Genomic DNA, 19,247 nt, shown 5'->3' on the forward strand with positions numbered 1-19,247 from the left:
GGGTTAAACCGAAGAGACTGACTGTTTAGATGAATTATCTAGACAATGTCAGTGTCCATTTGCTGTGAGCAGACAGACGGTGGGGCTTGGATTTCACTCGTCTCTCCAGGCCTTGGCGCTAACCGATGCCCCCTTGCCCCCGCCAGACAGTTGTGTTGTTTCTACGCCTTAGTCACTCAAATTATGAGTCGCTGAACCTTTACCGCCAGAAAATTACCCCAGCATGTACCGGGAATGAGGATGGAGGGATGGCGTATTCCCTTTCTTTTTTCCATTCGCTCTCGGTTCTTTTTCCCTCGAGTTAATTTGAGGGAAACGGTACTTCCTCGGTTTGTTTGATTGGCTCTGACGTTACTAAAGACTGCAATCAGGGGGCCATTTTGGGAGTTTGTCACAGATTAAATCAAGAGAATACACAGCAAAGGAGAAACAGACCCGCCGCTCTTTGCTCCATAGGCTGCGCTCACATGTTCAAAACCCCCGTACAGGGTTTCTATGATATACACCGCCTGTCTGGGATGGTTGGGCAGGAGAGTTTTTAACACAATAAAGGCCTAAGATAATCAATGTGTGACTACGGCGAGACCTTGTCAGATTAAGGCTGGTTGGAAGTAAACCTTGGTTGTGATTACACCGAGCGCTTGGATTTCAAACTGATTAAAGGCGTTTTCCACGTGCGCGCAGAAAAGGGGCATGTGTGTGCGTGGAAGCCGGGGCACGCACGAGAAGGAGAGAGGCTGTTTTCTTTTCTTAGCTGAAATGAATACTTAAGCTTTCAACACATGAAAAGGTTTTCTGAGCCGACGCGAAATTGGAGGAAAGTCACCGGCCTGAAAACACAGGACGGGAACCAGAGAAATAAAAGTCTGACAATTTAAATGTACTGAAATTGTAACTTCCGCACAAAAATTCTAATACGATACAAGTTTGATAGCGGAACAAACGCCTTAAAATAACAGGACGCTGCATTATTAAATAATAACTCGAAAAGGCGCATTAATATTCATTTTATTTTGCATTTAAAACGTCAAATAAATATGATTAAAATCACTAACTCCTTCATTTATCCTTCCACTGTATGTAAATGAATCCCGGTGAAAAATAATTCTGCGGCCCACGCGGGTACATTTGTCACGCGGGCGTGTTTCGCGCCGGGTTTCCATCCGAGCTCCGGTCATATGAAAATTCACTCTGGCTGCAAAATTTATGCGCTTCATTTGTTTGACGGCATATAGCGATCGCACGGCTCCACGGGGAATATCCTCCTGCCGCACGGAGCCGTAGGTATGCAGAGGGTACACCGCCGAGGATGATTTAGGGGAGTGCTGCGGCGCAGAGGAGGCACTTACGTGGGTTGAGGATCTTCACGGTGGAGTCGGGGTCCGGATGCTGTTTATGGATCACTTGAGTGCAGATCTGCTCTGTAAGAATCTGCCGTGGGGACAGAGAGGGGATCGGAGTCATAAATGTCTACATAAGGCTGGAGAATAACAGAGAAACAAAACACAGAGCTATGCGTGTGCTATTATCTTTCTGAATAATGACCAAATAATGTCATTATAATTATTATTATTTGGAGGTCAGCTAAGTCATAGAATTTCCAGTTAAGTTTAAGAAACGTTGGAAAAAGACAAGCTAATGAGGCACAAATTAAGCTTGATGTTTACACGTAAAAAAAAAAAAATGTTATTGTTGTCATCGGAGAGCATTTCAGTCCTGTCTGCATACGCCTGGAGTGTAAACGTGGGCAGACTGACCTCGTAGAGCACGTTGTACGTCGTCATGCTGAACTGACTGGAGTGGAGCATCAGGCGCTCGGTGAGCAGCGAGAACAGGCCGTGGCTCAGCATGACCTCAGCTTTCCTCCTGATCGCCACGAAACAAAAAGGTCAAAAGGTCCGTCAGTCAGCACCGGTATTAGCTCAGAAAATAACAGCAGTGCACTTAAAATATAAATGGCAGATTTTTTTATACAAACTGTAATAAATTAGAGAAATGACAAAAGCAAAATCTGGGTTTTCTGACGGATCAAATAAGAGCAAAGAGGACACATTCGACGTTTCACATGGAAGAAAAATAAAAGAGAAATAAAATCCCTGTTTTACTTTCATCTCCAATTATTCACCGGCTTCAGTTTTAGCTTAACTACAAAACTGAGAACTATTCCAAAATCCATCAACATCATCCATTATCCATCAAATAACACTGTCCAGATTTATAAAACTGACTGTATGTGATATAACAGCAGGACATATATGGAGAATTCATTTAGCATTTATTTATTATTATTTAGTTATCTTGGTTTACTGGTACATCGCGGACTGCGGCTAAATAGAGAATTAATGCTGTTAAAAGAGATCTAATGAGGGTTTTACTGCATGATACAATATTTTACAGGTTCAAAAATATTGTTAACGGCAGATTAAGTTTACATTTTGTATTATTACTTTTTAAAAAAATCTTTTTCTATTTGTATATGTTCATCTATCTTGATATATTTTATCTTAAAGTGATTTGTATTCTACATTTTACTTGTATTTTATTGTATATATTGTTTTATTTACATTGTATTATTGTACATACATCTTCTTAATATATATGTATATGTACTTCTGTTTTGTATTTTTATACCGTGGTTTACTGGAATATATGTGACAAACCCAATTAACTAAGCATTTTAGATTTGGATTCTATCTATTGGTCTGGAAACTGACATTATTAAAAATAGTAAGAAAAACTAGGAATTTAGCATTAGCATCTACATATAAAGCCGTCCATTCAGTTGTTTTTTTATTTATTTACTTAGTTTTTCTTGAGGAGGAGGACCATTTTGACTTTTTTACACAGTAAAAAGTTTGAGTAGAGAACAGAGGGAATGATGTGCAGATGTGTGGCTGGCCTAGCAAAGGTCGGAGACTCTGCTGTTAAGGGCGTCGTATCGTGCGGGGAATTGTTATATGTGACTCTGTTCTTTTTCAGCCATTTCATCACTTTATTCATATAAAATAATCTGTGCTTTTGTGTATGTTTACATTTACACACTTAATTAAATGGACATTTTTACTCTCCATTTTGGATAGCTTGGAAAAATACTAATAAGGATTTCAGGTACTTACTTTAGTGACAGGTTTTTCAGGAAGTAGCCCATGACTTTGAGAGCCTGGACTCTGATTCCTTCACTTTTTGAAGCCAGAAGCTTATAAATGACACTGTGGAGCAAAGAAATATAGAATTAAACAACATGTAATACACTAGTATTATGAAACTACAAAGTATTAGTGTGTGTAGTATGTTATGCACAACCTAACACACTGAATAATCCTACAAGGCTAAGCTATAATACCAACTTTACTTTTGGCAAAACAAGCAAATAATTATGGCTATAAAACGCTGACTATTACCGAATCCCATTTCGCTGATCAAAGGCCTGGACCATGGAGCCGGGATGTTCAGACATCAGAGCGACCAGCAGCTGTAGTACATCCATGAGATTATCATCCTGTGAAACACGCAGGAAGGGAATTTAGGGTTCTGTGATTTTCAAAAAAGGAGCAGTGGGATGTGAGCCAGCTTTTAAAGTGATACCATGAATTCATAATGTGCTGTAAATAAAAGACACATTCACATTGTATGTCTAGTCACTAATTGACATGTGTATCCCCGCGCTGCATAGAAGTGATGGTAGCAGCAGTAATAGATGCAACGCATCTGAAACAAAGAATGTAAAATGTATGGCTGTTACAGGACGGTAACGTTTCCATCCAGTGGTGTAATCACCCTTTAGATTCACCGCGTTAGTGACTGCTCTAAATGATTCATTTGCTCTGCATCACTCCACTGTAAACAAACCCACTTCTGTCAGGACCTCAGACTTGGAGAAATAATGAGGAACAGTAACGCTGCCTTTCAGCAACAGGAACCGTTTGCTGCTGTCAGATGGTCTTCTGTTGCCATCTGGTGGCGGGCTCTGTACTCGCCGCTCACAGACACAGAGGTGCAGAACGTGTGCCTACCTCGTGCATGGTCAGGAGGTAGCTGAGGATGCTCTGTAGCTCGTCTTCCTTCACGCCGTGATCCTGAAAATGAATTTCACACATTATGTCGTTTACTTTCTCTGAAACTGACAGTTATGCATCTAAATACGGGAAGAAGAGGAGACGCTTAAAAGAAACCACTTACAACAAAAGAAGAGACATTTTACATAAACTATTTAAATAATGGGGACCCTTTGGTTCCTTTGAGGGGTCTCTATGGATACTCGATCAGTTTGGGGTCTAGTGATTTTGGAGCTGATCTGTGTGAATTTGCATCCTGCTGAGGATGTCTGGTCTGGTCTAGGTGGGTGGTACAAGTCTAAGTAACATCTACATGAATGCCAGGTCCAAAAGTTTCCCAGCTTAACATTGAACTGTCAGAAGATGTTCACTGATATTTACATCTCCCGTCGGTGGTTTTAATGTTGTGGCTGATCTGTGTATTTCTAAATAAAACAACCACAGGGAAAAAAAAAAAAATCTGATATATTCTCTGAATTGGTACATATTTTTATGTTTGATAGTTTGAAACTAGAAATCAACAATCGACATGCATCACTGACTTCAGAGCAAATAATTTTGCGACTGACAGTCGTACTGTTGACTTCACGTGTCTGGAGAGCTGTGGACATGAGCTTACCTTCATTATGAGCTGCTTGACAAACAAAAGCAAAAAGGCTCGCAAAGAGAGCACCTCCTTCTGGTTCGGCCTTGGACCGTCTGAAACCCCAAACAACGAGCGATCGCCGTTAAATGTAACCAATGAAGACACAATAGATGAAAGAATCTATTCAGTGATCTATATTTTCTCATAAAATCCAAGTATTTGCAGTGGGAACGCGTGAGTCACCGGTTCAGCGTGCGTTTGCGTGTACGAATCTGTATTGTTACGAGCACATGTGCATCCTGTGTACTCATTTGCAGTCTCACCGAGGCCTTTGGGCACGATTCCACTGCGGTCCTGAGGGTTGACGACCCAGTAGTAGTACTTTAGTGTGTGCATGATCTGGAGCACAGTGCCCACCCTGCGGATGGCGTTGTAGATGGTCACTGTGCTGATGAACTCCGTCGACAGGTAGGTGTAGAGCGTCAGCTGCACCTGCACGGGTTAAAGCAAACAAATATAAACACGTACACTTGCATCTGGCCGGTTTTCAGTGGAGTAATCAGGTTTCAGTGTGTCCTAGCTTTTTGTTCCCGTGAGAAAGAACGTGGAAGCTTCTGAGCCCCCCCGAAGGGTTTAGACACTACGTTCTCATTTCAACAGCAATCACTGACTCACAGGTGGAGGTATAACCTTGAACTCTAAGCTGAACCCTGAAACACTGAAAATAAAATCTAGGGCAAGACAGGTATATAGTACAAGGGTAGTCTCGATGAGGGTGCGCGTTGATTTTTCAGTCTTTTTTTAAAAGTAACTAAACGTGAAGTTGAAGTGATGCCGTGTTAGTGAGTGTTACCTTGGCAGGGGCATGGATCCAGATGGCCGGGTTGAAGAGAATGTGATCACACAGCTGCTTGAGCAGCAAGATGCCGCTCTGCAAGTTGCTAAGGTATCTGGAGAAGGCCAGTACAATGTCCAGGACGGGACGAGTCACGTGCACCTTGGAAGACTGCGGCACAAAGAGAAAGGGACGGGGAGCCAGAGAGCACCACAGTTGGAGGTGAGAAAATCTCCATGATGGGGGACATTAGAAAGGTAAATAAGTTGCAACATGAGAAGGGGAGCGAAAGGACACGTGCAGAGAAAGAAGAGGAGCTCCTCTTCTGCCTAACAAGCACACGAGCCAGCTGTGACCTCCAAACGCAGCCGCGGGAAAGCAGCATATTAGATGTTGGTGTGTGTGTGTGTGTGTGTGTGTGTGTGTGTGTGTGTGTGTGTGTGTGTGTGTGTGTTTGCTAGTGTATTTGCAGCGAAAGGAAATCAGGATCCGCTTTATTACTGAGCTGGGGTTATTATGAGAGCAGCGTCTGGTACAGGAAGACAACTCTCCTGTGTATTTCTTGGCCAGCTGAGCCCGTTTGTGTTTGTCTCACCTTCTCCAGAGTGTAGCCGATGACAAGGAAGCCTTTGCAGGCCAAGATCTGCTCTTGCATGGCCACCGAGTTCTTCAGGAGCTCCATCACAAAGGACAGCAAAGTGCAGCTAAGAGCGCACACACACACGGATAAACAAAGACAAAGAGACAGACGGGCGGCAAGTTAGACAGTGACAATAATCTATGTAAGCTGCTGACAAAGCCCTGACTGTGAAGGACATATCCTACATGAAATGTGATTGAATGAGAGTGTTGAGTCCACATTGTGCGAGGACAACAGAATCTAGTTAGCATCACCTTCAGCCTGCAGGGCGTCTGTTTAGAAGTAGGAGCAATTTATTTTAGCTTTGTAAAGTGTTAGATACCCAGATGAGTAAAAAGTCAGTTTACAATTAACACCAAACTAAAAGAAAAGTCTGAAAATAAATTAAAATTCTGCCTTACACACCTTAAAATTCCTCATTTTAATAAACATTTCATTTCTAAAGTAGCTCACAGAATTCAGACCATTCAATTTCCTCGTGCCACTTCAGAGCTATTAAACTAGAAGCCCTAATATTACACCGTGTGAGTAATACGCAATCACAATGGCTTATGGACGTTGCTCAGTGTTAAACTGTGGTTTAGGTGTGGCGTTACCAGACAGAGGTGTCCAGCTCGTGGCTGGAAGGCTGGTAATAATCCAGCTGTGCAAACAGTGGGAAGAGGACCTGGACACCACCGATGGAGTGGATGCCACTCTGCACTGAGTGAGTCACCACCGCCTTCACGTCCTGCAGAGACACAAATATAAGAAGTAGTAACATGTGATGACATTTGTACTGATGATCATAGTGAAATTAATGAGTCATATGGATTTTATTTAGTAAAAATCAGAGCGCAAACTGTGTCCCCCTAAACTTAAAACTATAGTTTAGGCGTCTTAGGTTGATCAGCATTAGAGGTCGACCGATATGGATTTTTTAGGGCCGATACCAATTTTTCTGAACAAATATTTGGAGCCGATACTGCTTTTTCTCCCTCCATTTACATGATAAAAATGACACAATGATAACAAATAAGTCTCAATTTTACCATAAACATTTATTGAACTCAAAGAATATTTAACGCTCTTATGCAAACATGTACTTTGATAGTGGGGGAGGGGTAATGTATGGGCTGCTTAGAAATGTTCAAAACAAAGGCTATATTCAGACTTCAGGTGGTCTGAAAAGAAAGATGAAACTATGTTTGTTGAAACCTCTGGCTGCTTTGTGTCAACTAATGTGTCAAACAATGGCAATGTCCAATCTCAAGTGATGGAAGATTCTACAAAAGAAGATATATCCTGGAACAAGAACATTTTAAGTATTATATTAAGGATTGAAACGTATGCGGTTACCACAGCAACCCTTGCAGATAGGTTGGCCAAGTCTAAACACACAAATTTGATATTTTTACACAACCTTGTGGACAGTCTGTTCCTAACATCTGACTGAAAAAAAAAAGAAGTGGAGTTTGCTAGAAGTCTAAACATATCCAGAATTGCTTAAAACCTCGACATGTTGTTTGGTGTACTGACGGATGAGTTTGTGTCTGTTTCGCTTTATTTTGTGACACCAAAAGCGTGTTGGGAATTTTTTTTCCCATCTCTATAAGGTTGGAATTCTGAGCATGGAGTTGCAAAGCTGCAAATATAGGTCACACAGTCATTCATATTTCACACTGAGAATGTGTGTGTGTGTGTGTGTGTGTGTGTGTGTGTGTGTGTGTGTGTGTGTGTGTGTGTGTGTGTGTGTCTGTCTGTGGTGGAGGGAGGATATGTTTGCGTGGCTGCAAAAGTCTCCCCCACAAAGGAAACAAAGAATTTTCTTTGATGAAAGGGCATCAGAGAAAACTCAATTAGTGTTTGAGAAAAGAAAACTCAACAAGCAAACTCAAAATGTTGTGTGTGTGTGGTGTGGGTGTTTGAGCGTGTATTTACATGTGTGTCACTGTATACTGTTTGTCTGGATGCAGAATTTGGAAAATTTCAACAACCTTGTACTTATAAAGAAAAAAAAGTACTGTCTGCATGTGCGTAGTTGCAAATTTTAAAGAAAACAAAAAAGGCCTGTTTCATAATTAGAGCAGCAGAAGGGCAGCAGCAACTCTGCCCTAATGAGACTATTAAAGCCAAAAGATGCAAACTTGGCCACTTTCATTATAAAAATTGGTACATATGGAACAGAAGGAGAGACGGAGCAGGTGGTGAATGGATTAGTGGTGACGTTGCTTTAATGTCGGTGCATAATGCCGACTTCAGGTAGAATAACAACTTCCCTGGCAATACAAACCCCAACTCCTGAGGGGAACGGCTCTTACGGGCTACACAAGCTAAACGCTGCTCCGAGGGTGTAATTACCTGCAGCATGAGCGCGTGGGGCGAGTGGACGAAAATGGAGGCGTTGTCCTTGGGAGAGGACTCGAGGCAGAGCTGGGCATCCGTGGCGCGAGGGTTGTAAGTGAAGGCGATGGCGGAGGACAGCTTGCCGTCGTAAAGTAAGGTCTTATGATGCTCGGCGAACAACAAGTCGCTCTCAGCCCTGTGCTTGAATACGCCCTGAGCAGAAACACGTTGAAACAGAAGAGAAAAAAGACTTTATTAAAGATAACATGAAGCAGAAACATCTTTAACAAATCCTTTCTGAATTATAAGGATCAACAGATTAAGGTGAACAGGGTCAAATGTTTAACTAATAGATGAAACTACTCAAGTTGATTACTTACATAAATACAGTACTTTTTTGAATTACTAATATTCTGTGAATTTATATTTAAATATGCAAATTATGAGTTATCTATTAAATATGCACCTATTTGCACACACTTCCAGAACAGAAATCTGAATAATGGCTAAAGTGAGGTTCAAACGTCTTGTTTTATTTTGTTAATAAATCCGATTTCCAGGTATCTACAGAGGGAAATTTGGACATTTCTTTTTACCACTCCATAAATCACAAAATACTGTCCAAAAACAGTCCAAAATAAATTTTTTGGCCATGTTTTTAGGAGTAAAATGTTATATAAATCAGGCTCTGAATGATATATTAAAAATCCCCTCTGTAAATACCGGCAGAATGTAGTTAGGAATAAATCTGGAAAGTTTGGTGTGTGTAAGTGCTACTGAAGTGGAGATTTCTGGCAGAAAAACGCACTTTGAGAAAACGGCCTTCAAAGTTTTACATTGCAAAACCATGGATATTTTTATTGGAAATCACTACGTACCACAGATTACACTTTGATTCAAGCATGAAACATGAATGATGACCCACTGCTGCCGTCGCCTTTTACCAAAGACAATTTACGGCTGAATGAACTCAGATGAGTCTGACTACCCCTCTCCCCTCCTTCATCAGTCTTTTCTTTGACTTTCCTTGCTAATTTTAGCTGTAACGTTCTTCTAGAGAAGACTTCACAGCATTTTTAAACCTAGCCCGGCAGAATATTCGGTCACGTGACGCTTTTGAACAAATCACGTTGTCAGAAATTGACACCAGCCAATGAGAGTGTGAGTATAGCTTCGGATCGGCCTTTCAACTTTCACGATTGGTTGCCAATACAATGGATATGACCATATTTGGACTTGACAGACTTCTGTAGGAGAAAAAGAGCTTCACTACAGTACCTCATATGACGGTATGAGTTATTGCCTACTGTGTCTCACCTTAAGAATTTAAGTTTAAAACAAAAATGTTGCATCCCACATTTATTATCATTTATTTATTGCTTTACAGCAGATGGTAAAACGCATATTTTTTTTCCACGTTTGGTGGCATTAAAATACAGCGAAGACAGCACTTTGTGATTTGCTGTCTGTTGTTGGTGGTATACAGCTGTTCAGCACAGCAATGCTTAGTCCCATATTTGTATTTAATTAAGTACAAAGTTATGTATTACTACACATTTACACATTTCTTTTTAATGTTGCGCAGGCTGGTTTCACAGACCTGGTAGCCTGGACCCAGCTGATAGATGGCCAGGATCTGAGCAGCGCTGAGAGCTTCTCCAAACAGGTAAACTGCTCCCATCTGGCCACAGAACACGCGGTTGACATCCGCCGTCTCAGACGATCCCAGGAAGCACTTGTCAAATGTCTGCAGGGAGAAGGAGGGAGGGAGGGAGGGAGGATGAAATAAAAAAATAAGGCAGGAAATAAACCGTGAAGAAAAGCAAAGATAAACAAGACCAAAAATAGCAAGAAAGAACAAGAAGCGAGAGGCCCATTTGTGTTAACGTCAACTATAAACGGCCACAGACAGCCTCGAACTAGGAGCCGGCTGCAGCTAACGCGCCATCTTCTCCTCGGCTCTGGTCAGCGAGGCAAAAGCAGAAGGGCTGAAAATGATGAGACCACATCTCGAGTCGAGAAGCTCATTTGCTTTCTGACACATCCTGAGGATTATACGACACTGTGGAGGCAATTTCATTGCAAACTTAATGTGATTTCGCAATCTCATGTATCGGCATGACAGAAAGCAATCCTGCGAGCTGTGACAGAGTTCATACAGTGATGTGGGAACAGAGTGGTACATTTTCCAATGTATTGTTTATGATAAAAGACTGAGAGGATGGTTTTCACCCCAAAGCCCTCTGACAGAGACCACGCGTCTCTCACTTGAAAAAACAATGGGGTTTGTTTTTGTTATGAAATTGACATTTGACAAAAATCCTGTTCTGTGCACCCAAGAGGCTAACCCACGATATACCGCAGCACTACACAAGATACAGGACGGAATATGTCTATCCATCTGTGGAGAGTTACACAACATCACTTCCATATCTGTACAATAAACATCAAGTTACATGCTGGTTGAATGCTGGTAGGATAGATTAAACCTGGTTATATATATGTATAGTGAGAGAGTGTACATATCTGCCCAAAAGGATTTCCAAAGCTCATTAAGTTAGCTCACACTAACTCCTATGGTCCGGATTTTGAGACTTTTTAGTTTAATGTGGACCAAAATGACAAGTGCTTTACAGATGAGCTTGGTCGGAGCGAACAGATGCGATCCCTGTCAGACTGGATGATGCCATAGTTTGTTTCTAGTGCGCAAAAGTGTTTCTAACGGTTCAGATTTTCTGAGCAATCACAGGAAGCTAGGGCGGACTTTAGTCAGAAGCGGAGAGCGGCCGGGTTTTAAGCGGCGGTCCGAGCCAGTAAATGTCCACGGGTGCTTTCAGAGAGGATGAATGAGAGATGATTAAAGAGGACAAGAGAGCAACCCCATGACAAATACAGAGCCAGAATAATAACATAGTGGCAACAAAAATAAATTTTCTCCATTCAGTGAAATGACAAAAGAAGGCCAGCCACTAAATGAACAGTATGATGACATCAAGTTATCAGCTGCCTATAAACCAGTGTGGAGTATAAGGTAATGAAGAGCATGAAGGTGATGAAAACAGGATGTATATATCCGCCGATCAGGTATAATAATAATATGTTTATAATGTGTGTGATATTGTGTAGGTCTCCAAAACAGTTGTGACTCATTGGAGAATGGACATGGGCCTTCTGAGGGTGTCCTGTGGTGTCTGCTAACAGACTTTTGTTAGTGGGGGTCTCTGTGGATGAGACTATTACAGATACTTGATCAGTTTGGGATCTAGTGAATTTGGAGGTCAGGTCAACAAATAAAGTAGTTTTTCATGTTTGTTTGTTTTTTAGTTATTCCTAAATCATTTTTGTGTGTGTGTCTGTGTCAGGCTGCATCCTACTGGGGATGGATGCTGACATCAGGGAGTGTCATTGTTACAGGGTGGGGGCGTCTGGTCTGATCTAGGTGGGTGCTACATGTCTAAGTCACATCCACATGAATGCAGGGTCTAAAAGTCTAAAAGTTTCCCAGCAGAACACTGAATTGCCATTCTCCCGTCAGTAGTTTTAATGTTGTGGCTTATTGGTGTATATTGGTGTAAAAAAAAATAGCTTATTTATTTAGTCTCTTTAAAACTTTTTTTTTTTTGGGCTGAGCACAGAAGCATCCTAAAAGTGCCCGGTTAGCTTCCCCACTTCATTTCCAGTCTGCACCAGCCGACTACTGGCTGTGAATCCATATTCCCAGAGATTAGAGTCTTCCCCAGCTCTGTCACCACTCCTTTAATCATCCGTGAGAAAATTGCGTAGATGCAAAAGATTACAAGATGCCCTGCAGTAAGAACATTTTCAAACAGCGCACGAGTTTGTTGAACTACTACCACTACTTACGTCGCTGGTGTTGACAAACCAGGCTATGTCTCCGAAGGACGCCAGCTCTCCGTTCACGAAGCAGCTGATTTCGCTGTTCTTCCAGCGGTTGTAGATGTGAACCAGGGTCACCATGTACCACTGCAACGGCAAAAAAGAAGCGCGTGCTCAGTGCTGGAAACGACAGTGTTTGCAGTCGTATCAATTGCGACGAGATGCCCGTAACTCAGCATTCGGTGAGAATCTTTGCGCCTGCTCAATTAGCCTAATTCCATCACATTTCAGGACTCCCCCTCAGGCTACGATGCGACCCATTTTGGTTTCTAGCTTTCACCCAGCTTTACAACAAGTGAAATAATAACAGGTTATCACAGTCACCTCGAGGTGCCAAAGAACATGCATTAGACGTGGTGCGTAAAATCAACTAAGATGAGTTCTCTTGAGTGCTTGTGAGATTTGTTGAGGAAGGTGGCGCCTTCACACCCAGGGGAAAGAAGAAGGATGTTTCAAACTGTCCGTAGGCAAAGGATCCCTCAGACTGAAACAGCGTGCGCTGTGCCTGGAAGGGACTGAGAGTATTGGATAATCCTTCACTCCCATCGTCCTCATTTCTCTGTCGTCTAGTTTTCCCTTCTCCCCAGGGTCAGGTAAAGATGTGACGGCTCATTCTTACAGCAAGCCCTAGATTCACTGTGCTGCTGACATGATCTCTCTCCGTTTTTTTTTTTTTATTCTTTTCATACCTTCTGCGGCTTGAAGTCGTACTTCACGCAGTGCTGGAATCCTTTCCCCTTCGACTTCAACGAGGTCACAATCAAACAGCCGCCCACGAAGTGCGCCGAGTAGCCCAGGCCTTTACTGGTGCGGAAGCTGGAAAAGAAATGCGAGGAAAAGTGAGTTCCTAGAGAGCGTCTACGTTTTCACGGCGACGCCGGGAAACGCGGGTTACTGGGTTCGAGTGAACCATCGAAAGTTTGAAGGGATCTCAAAAGGATTAAGGCAGCAGACAGGCCCTTCTCATCTGCGCAGGGTCTTCCCTTCGTCCTCAGTGTCCCAGTCGGAGCCGGGGCCCCTGCATGTGATTTAGTGAATTAATCTCTTTTTAAAAGGGCGCAGGGCTGAAGGGGAGCTTTTATTACAGATTCTCCCAAGCAGCTCGCTGGCTGCCCGGCTCGGTTATCGTTTTCACAAACACATCCCCGGTTACATGCATTAAATTCTGACAGAAATTCATTATAGGTTGCAAATAAGATTAGCAGAAGGCTTGTCTTATTTGCTCCCCACAGAGAGGAGGGGTGAAGAGACAGACAGCAGAAAAATGGAGCGTGAAGCGCAACTTTTTTTTATTTATTTTTTTTTTTATCTTTGAGGCTTGAGGCTGCGCTCTTGCATCACAGTGTCACAGCGGGATTCAAATACATCATCTCGTTGAGGATGTCAGCCGTCTCACGCGCGACTCGAATTTAAGCCATTTCATGCAATTCCCCCCCACCCCCTCTCTTCTTGATGTTTACGCCTAAGCAAAGTTGCACTTTCAAACAGAACTGAGCATTTTAAATGGCCGGTTAAAGAAGAGCGTGTGTGTTACCTACCAGTAAAGGTAAGGCTTGTCTTTGTCTACATTGATGTTGTTGAGAGGATCCATGCGGAGCCATGTGTGGAATGTAAAGCCATTCTGGTACGGCCATTTTGCTATGGGGGGTAGAGCTATAGCCTGTTAGGAAAAAAAAGACAACAGAATAAATCAGAGAGGAGACTTAATGTGGCCACCTGTGGAGTAAACTGCACTGAGGTTTTTTTTTTCTTTAAATGAGCAAAAACAGTCTCTGAGTACAGAAAGTCCCGTCACTAACCTGCCGGTGAAATGAGGTAGATAAAATGCATGTGCAACAGAGTTAACCAAATCAGATTCAAAACCACCAGTATTAGGTTTACACATATACGTAACTCTGCAACTGCACACACACATAGACTGTACAAAAGGCCTGACTGGATAAACACACCAGATTTTCACACGACACTCTGTGGTTCATTCATCTTTATGCTTAAATCGTCAATTTCCCCGTTACTGCACACAGAAAAATGCTGGAGATGATGACTCGTTTGGTCCCATGTACTTAATTACCGATCAGAGAATACCTGACGTATTGAGACATGAGACAATCATCCCGAGCCACCGCCGTACCTCGTGGCAGGAAGGGGAAAACACGACAGTGCATCTCCACCGTATACGTGGCAAGGATGCATGCACGAGCAAAGCGATGCGTCTGTAAAGTTTCAGCGCGAGGAAAAGTAAAACTGGAGCACATCTTTCAAAACGGAACCGAGAAGGAAATAACACTAATAAAATTAGCATTGTGTATCCTGTTGTTTTTTTTTTTTTAATTGTTCTTTTATTTTGCCCAATTTCACAAAACCAATAAACTGTTCTGTAGACAACTGATGTTTTACGGTACTAATGTGCAGATAATAAAAAGGCTATTGTGAAGGAAGGGCAAGATTTGAACAGCCCAACACTGGATACAAACTACATGAACATTAGAAATTTAGTCATGCATGAGAGCAAAATCTGAGAATGCAAGCTATTACCATTATTATTATTATCATTATTATCATCATCAAAATGCTTGCCATTAGCCTCCTGCAGCCCTAGACACTTATAGACGTTTCAATTTCGGAGTGCGATAGTTTTCCAGCCTTTATAAACTCAGATATAATAGCTCACTAGCAAATAAAGTGTAGCCCTTGTCAGTTAGAGGGAAATTACATGGGATACTGAATGGCTTATTCAACAGAAAACACTTCAGAAATAGAGAGCGATTCAGAAATCTGCGGTCCGCTCTTATTCTTGATGACAGAAAAAAAAAAAGGTCTTTTCAAAAAATGCGGTCCACAATCATGGTTCCCAGTTTCAGGCGACTTGATGCTGATGCATTCGTTTTTAGTAGTAATCAAGCGAGCAACAGAGCGGCCTGTTCTGAACGCAACCTCGGCGTTCGTGTCAGTGAGCTCGTCGCCTCTGCGTTTGTGTCAGTCGCGTGGTTTCGACGTCGGGTACTCACGGCTGCGTTTTTGCCTGGAAAGCTGAAGAAGGAGTCGGGGCCGTTTCTGTGAGCCATGTACTTGAGCACTGACAGCAGCTTCACCGCATGACGAGGCTGAGGAGGGAGAAGAAAAAATAACAAAACACAAACACGCAGGCATCGTTTGAGGCGGCTTCCATGTTCAAACAGGGCAAATGCACAAACGCACAGTATGAACCATAGCCTATTAAGGGTCGTGCGTGCAGAATGAAATTATTAAAAGCGGTTGCTTGTTCTAAATTTAACTCGCAGACCTCTACGAGTTTGATATCTAGACAGTGTTTCTCAGCAGACGGCTTAGCTTAGAGTCTCATTGTGCGCTGATCTGTTTAGAATATGCTGCTCTGAGAAATGCAATGGGATTCAGCTCAAGGTGAATATTAAACATTTCTTTAACAAAGGGTTAATCTATAATGTTTCATAAGATAACAGACTGATCTCTGCACAACTCCTCAGGCTCTTCATTCTCCCCGAAAGCAATATTACCTCACGGTTTGAGAGCGAGATCGAATTTAGAAGCATAAAATCAGCTTGCCCCATTTTTTTTTTTTTTGTTTGTTTTTTTACTTGATTAGTGTCAGTGATCAATGGGTTACTCCCCTTCTCTTCCTCACTTCATCTGTCATCCCTCCTGTGCCACTGCTTCTGTCTGAAGTAACGTATCTTCTGTGCATGTATCATAAATCTTCACCTCATTGCGGATATTCCCACGTGCTGCATTCAGCTCCGGCTTATTTTAGAAAACCGTTCTCCAGCTCTGCAAATATGAAATGTTTTGGCTTGCGCCGTCTAATGCAAAAGAGAAACCCTAAACTTCTAGATCTGTGTGTAATCTTTCACTTAATGTCAATAATGTAACGCTGCTCTGAATCCAAGAGCAGTTGCCTGGTTTCACATGATTTATCCAGTCTATGTTACACGGGCATCGCCTGTGGGGTGGCAGCGGTTCAAGCGTTGCTAGCACATTCCTCATGCAGGTCCCAGACAACTGAGACTGATCACCGTGGTATGATTCTGACTCACCCACTGGCCTCTCTCCCCTTGCAGTTTGCTGAAGAAAAGCTTCAGCTCCTTCACTGTGATGCTGTAGCTGGCGAGCACTCCCAACATGTCCACCAGCAGGTCTGCAGGACGCACAGGCGCACACACACACACACACACACGGGAGAGACCAGAGGTTACACACGAGAACATCCAGGGTATTAAACAGGACACGTTACAAACTTGAGATGTAATATAATCATTCGTGAAGTTGTCATTTCAACAAGGATCGACGCTCAGAATTATACGAATCTTGGGATTTCATTAAGTATTAGTATTACAGCAAAGCTCTGAACATCTAATCAGCTAATAGTAGGATGAGCAAGTTAAAATAGACAAGACACTCTGGGTGTTCAAGCTCCTGTGCAGCGTCTTACTGACTAACGATGAGCCATGATTTGACAGATATATATAACAGTGTGTCATGTATTTAATAATATAAAAGGACAACTGCATGGAATTTAAGGGAATTGTGTTCATATTGGTCATTGGTCTATTGCTATTGTGTTCACTGATATGGGCATTGGCCGATATGCAGGTACGTTGGCCAATACATATGAAGACCTACTTTTTTAGACTGATGTTGAATTCTGACTAGAGCAGTCTTGTCTTTAGTTGTATTTTATTTTTCCTATCTTTTCTGTTTTATGTACTTCTGGAAGGCCTTCAATACCCCGCAGTACTGCAGCACTTTCCAACTGTGTTTTTATGTGTTGTTATATGACTTTGATGTACAGCACGTTGGGTACCCTTTGGTTATTGTAAAGGGCTATACAAATAAAACTTGATTGATTAACTGATATATATTTTTTCTCCAGCAAGATTTACAGACAGAGGCATCCACAGGCAGCTCTGTGCTGCTGGAGACGCTGTGGGCCCGTGCAGCCCATACATTGCCCCTCCCCCACTAGTCGAGTGCGTGCAGCTGGAAGGCGGAAAATGCTTGTGCTCTATCTCTTTACACTGTTCATTTTGTGCACACAAGAGCGTTAAATATTCTTCAATAAATGTTAATGTTTTTGGAGGGAGAAAAGGCAGCATCAGGACCAAATATCAGCTCAGAAAAATCAGCAGCATGTATTGGCCATCAGCCAATACTAATGTAAAAAAAAAAAAAAAAAAAAAAAAAAAAATGCATCTAGTTTCTATAGTAGCCCAGAATGGACAAACCCAACACTGGCTCGAGAGAGGAGCCTTTTTTTTATTTTACTTTAAGGCAGAATCAGCCTCTGTGGGTTCAACTACTAAACTCCTGGAAAAGAGAATAGCAATCTGTAGCCTTAAATCTAGATGCCACTAAACCCTACACAAGTCTGTAGTATAGTCCTATAGTCCCTTAAATATAAGGTCGAGTGGCAGTTACATCTTCTTCGGTTTTAAAAATGAGTGTTCAGTCATGTATTCTGCATCAAGTTTTCAGTAAAAAAAATGTCTGCAAATGTACTATAAATCCTATAACGGGGCTTCAATTTATAGCTCCAGCTCTGACATGTTTATTTTATTCGAAATGTAAATTAAAGGAAATGTCACTTGGACTTAACTACCATAACATTTGTACTGCAGCGAATAATATTATAACCCTTACTTTTAGCTGCCCAGTTACTGCTGGGCTATATCATTCTTGCTTGACTACACGCACATGATATGAGCTCTAGGCCAGCACTGTCCTAGCTGAGGAGGGTTCACTGAGCCGAACGCTGTAGGAATAATTCTGACTAATTTACAGATGGGCGACAGACTAGACTGAGACTTGGGAAGGGTTGGACGGGATGCGAGTCCTCACTCAGTACAAGATATTAGGATTACGTGTAATGCTGGAAGATGAAGCTATGAGGTTGGTGTGTGGACAGGACAACCCATGGACATGTCAAAATCTATAATCTAATATGTAAAAAGCTTTAGAAAAGTTAAGATTTTTAAACTTGTACCGAAAGCGACAGTTCTCTGTACCTGCGATCATGCTGTCAGTGGTGGATATACGCAGGAGCACCTGCTGGATGAGCCCCACGTCAGTGCACGCCTGCAGGTTGCGGACGCTCTTCTTCATGATGGCCGTGAAGATGCTCCAGATCTCGGCCTGACAGGTGGGCTCGCATTTGTCGAGCAGCTCCACCATGCACACGATGCTCTCCGGCTCCTGGATGATGAAGTTCATCTCCAGGTCGAACTGGCCGCCCACCAGCTGAAAGACACACGGATTTCCTCGTTTAACACAAAACAAACACAGCAAAGGGCTTCGAAAAGCCATAAATTTGTGTGTACGTGACTGCGTGTGCGCACTCCTTGACAGATTATTATAGTGTGGATCAAAGATACTGTTAGTGGACTAAAGGTCACTGTTTACAGCTAGTCATTAGACATCGATATATGTAAAGCATAAGATAATTAAGTAGCTGTGCAGAGAAGCTAAGCTAGACCTCCAGTCAGACAGTAAGAAGCGTTTTGAGAGATCTTTTGTTCCTGCAGGAGGCCCCAGAAAACTAACAGTATCTGACGCAGCCTGGCAGACGGAGCTGGGCCGAGATTCATTTCCACTTATGAATTTCAAGCAAATTGTAAAACAGTTGCTCGGATGGGAGGCTCATCCCGACATCCACTCGACATTTTCCATTTCATGTGCGTTTCAGCACTCAAAAACGTGCTCAGAGAAGATGATTTACACCGCGGCCAAATAAAAAGAAAAACACTAAATTGTGTTTGTTGCCTCGGCAGACAAGGAGGTAAAGATGGAACGCTTGTCGTTTCGCAAAGAAGTAATGGACTCGGCGTCGGCGGAAAAAGAAACGCACCGGCCATGAATGTCATAATTCGTCACTTCTTAATAGTTGTGATGACATTT

The 19,247-nt window shown here is 42.4% G+C and overlaps 1 protein-coding gene across 6 annotated transcripts in view; it reads right to left on the reverse strand.

Moving 5' to 3' along the window:
- Positions 1 to 19,247, reverse strand: part of lrba (LPS responsive beige-like anchor protein) — a 185,539-nt gene that overhangs the window by 143,180 nt on the left and 23,112 nt on the right. For all 6 annotated transcript variants that reach the window (XM_047577879.1, XM_047577880.1, XM_047577878.1 and 3 more), the window contains exons 2-19: positions 18,359 to 18,590; positions 16,391 to 16,491; positions 15,347 to 15,442; positions 13,877 to 13,998; positions 13,028 to 13,154; positions 12,306 to 12,425; positions 10,042 to 10,188; positions 8,457 to 8,654; positions 6,713 to 6,846; positions 6,072 to 6,180; positions 5,495 to 5,647; positions 4,965 to 5,133; positions 4,675 to 4,754; positions 4,014 to 4,076; positions 3,402 to 3,499; positions 3,117 to 3,209; positions 1,758 to 1,866; positions 1,350 to 1,431 (exon numbers count right to left, since the gene is read on the reverse strand). In XM_047577879.1, the coding sequence (XP_047433835.1) occupies positions 1,350 to 1,431; positions 1,758 to 1,866; positions 3,117 to 3,209; positions 3,402 to 3,499; positions 4,014 to 4,076; positions 4,675 to 4,754; positions 4,965 to 5,133; positions 5,495 to 5,647; positions 6,072 to 6,180; positions 6,713 to 6,846; positions 8,457 to 8,654; positions 10,042 to 10,188; positions 12,306 to 12,425; positions 13,028 to 13,154; positions 13,877 to 13,998; positions 15,347 to 15,442; positions 16,391 to 16,491; positions 18,359 to 18,590 (2,233 nt within the window). The remainder of the gene's footprint in view (positions 1 to 1,349; positions 1,432 to 1,757; positions 1,867 to 3,116; positions 3,210 to 3,401; positions 3,500 to 4,013; positions 4,077 to 4,674; positions 4,755 to 4,964; positions 5,134 to 5,494; positions 5,648 to 6,071; positions 6,181 to 6,712; positions 6,847 to 8,456; positions 8,655 to 10,041; positions 10,189 to 12,305; positions 12,426 to 13,027; positions 13,155 to 13,876; positions 13,999 to 15,346; positions 15,443 to 16,390; positions 16,492 to 18,358; positions 18,591 to 19,247) is intronic.

This window comes from Mugil cephalus, chromosome 2 (assembly GCF_022458985.1).
Source record: "Mugil cephalus isolate CIBA_MC_2020 chromosome 2, CIBA_Mcephalus_1.1, whole genome shotgun sequence".
Taxonomy (NCBI): Eukaryota; Metazoa; Chordata; class Actinopteri; order Mugiliformes; family Mugilidae; genus Mugil; species Mugil cephalus.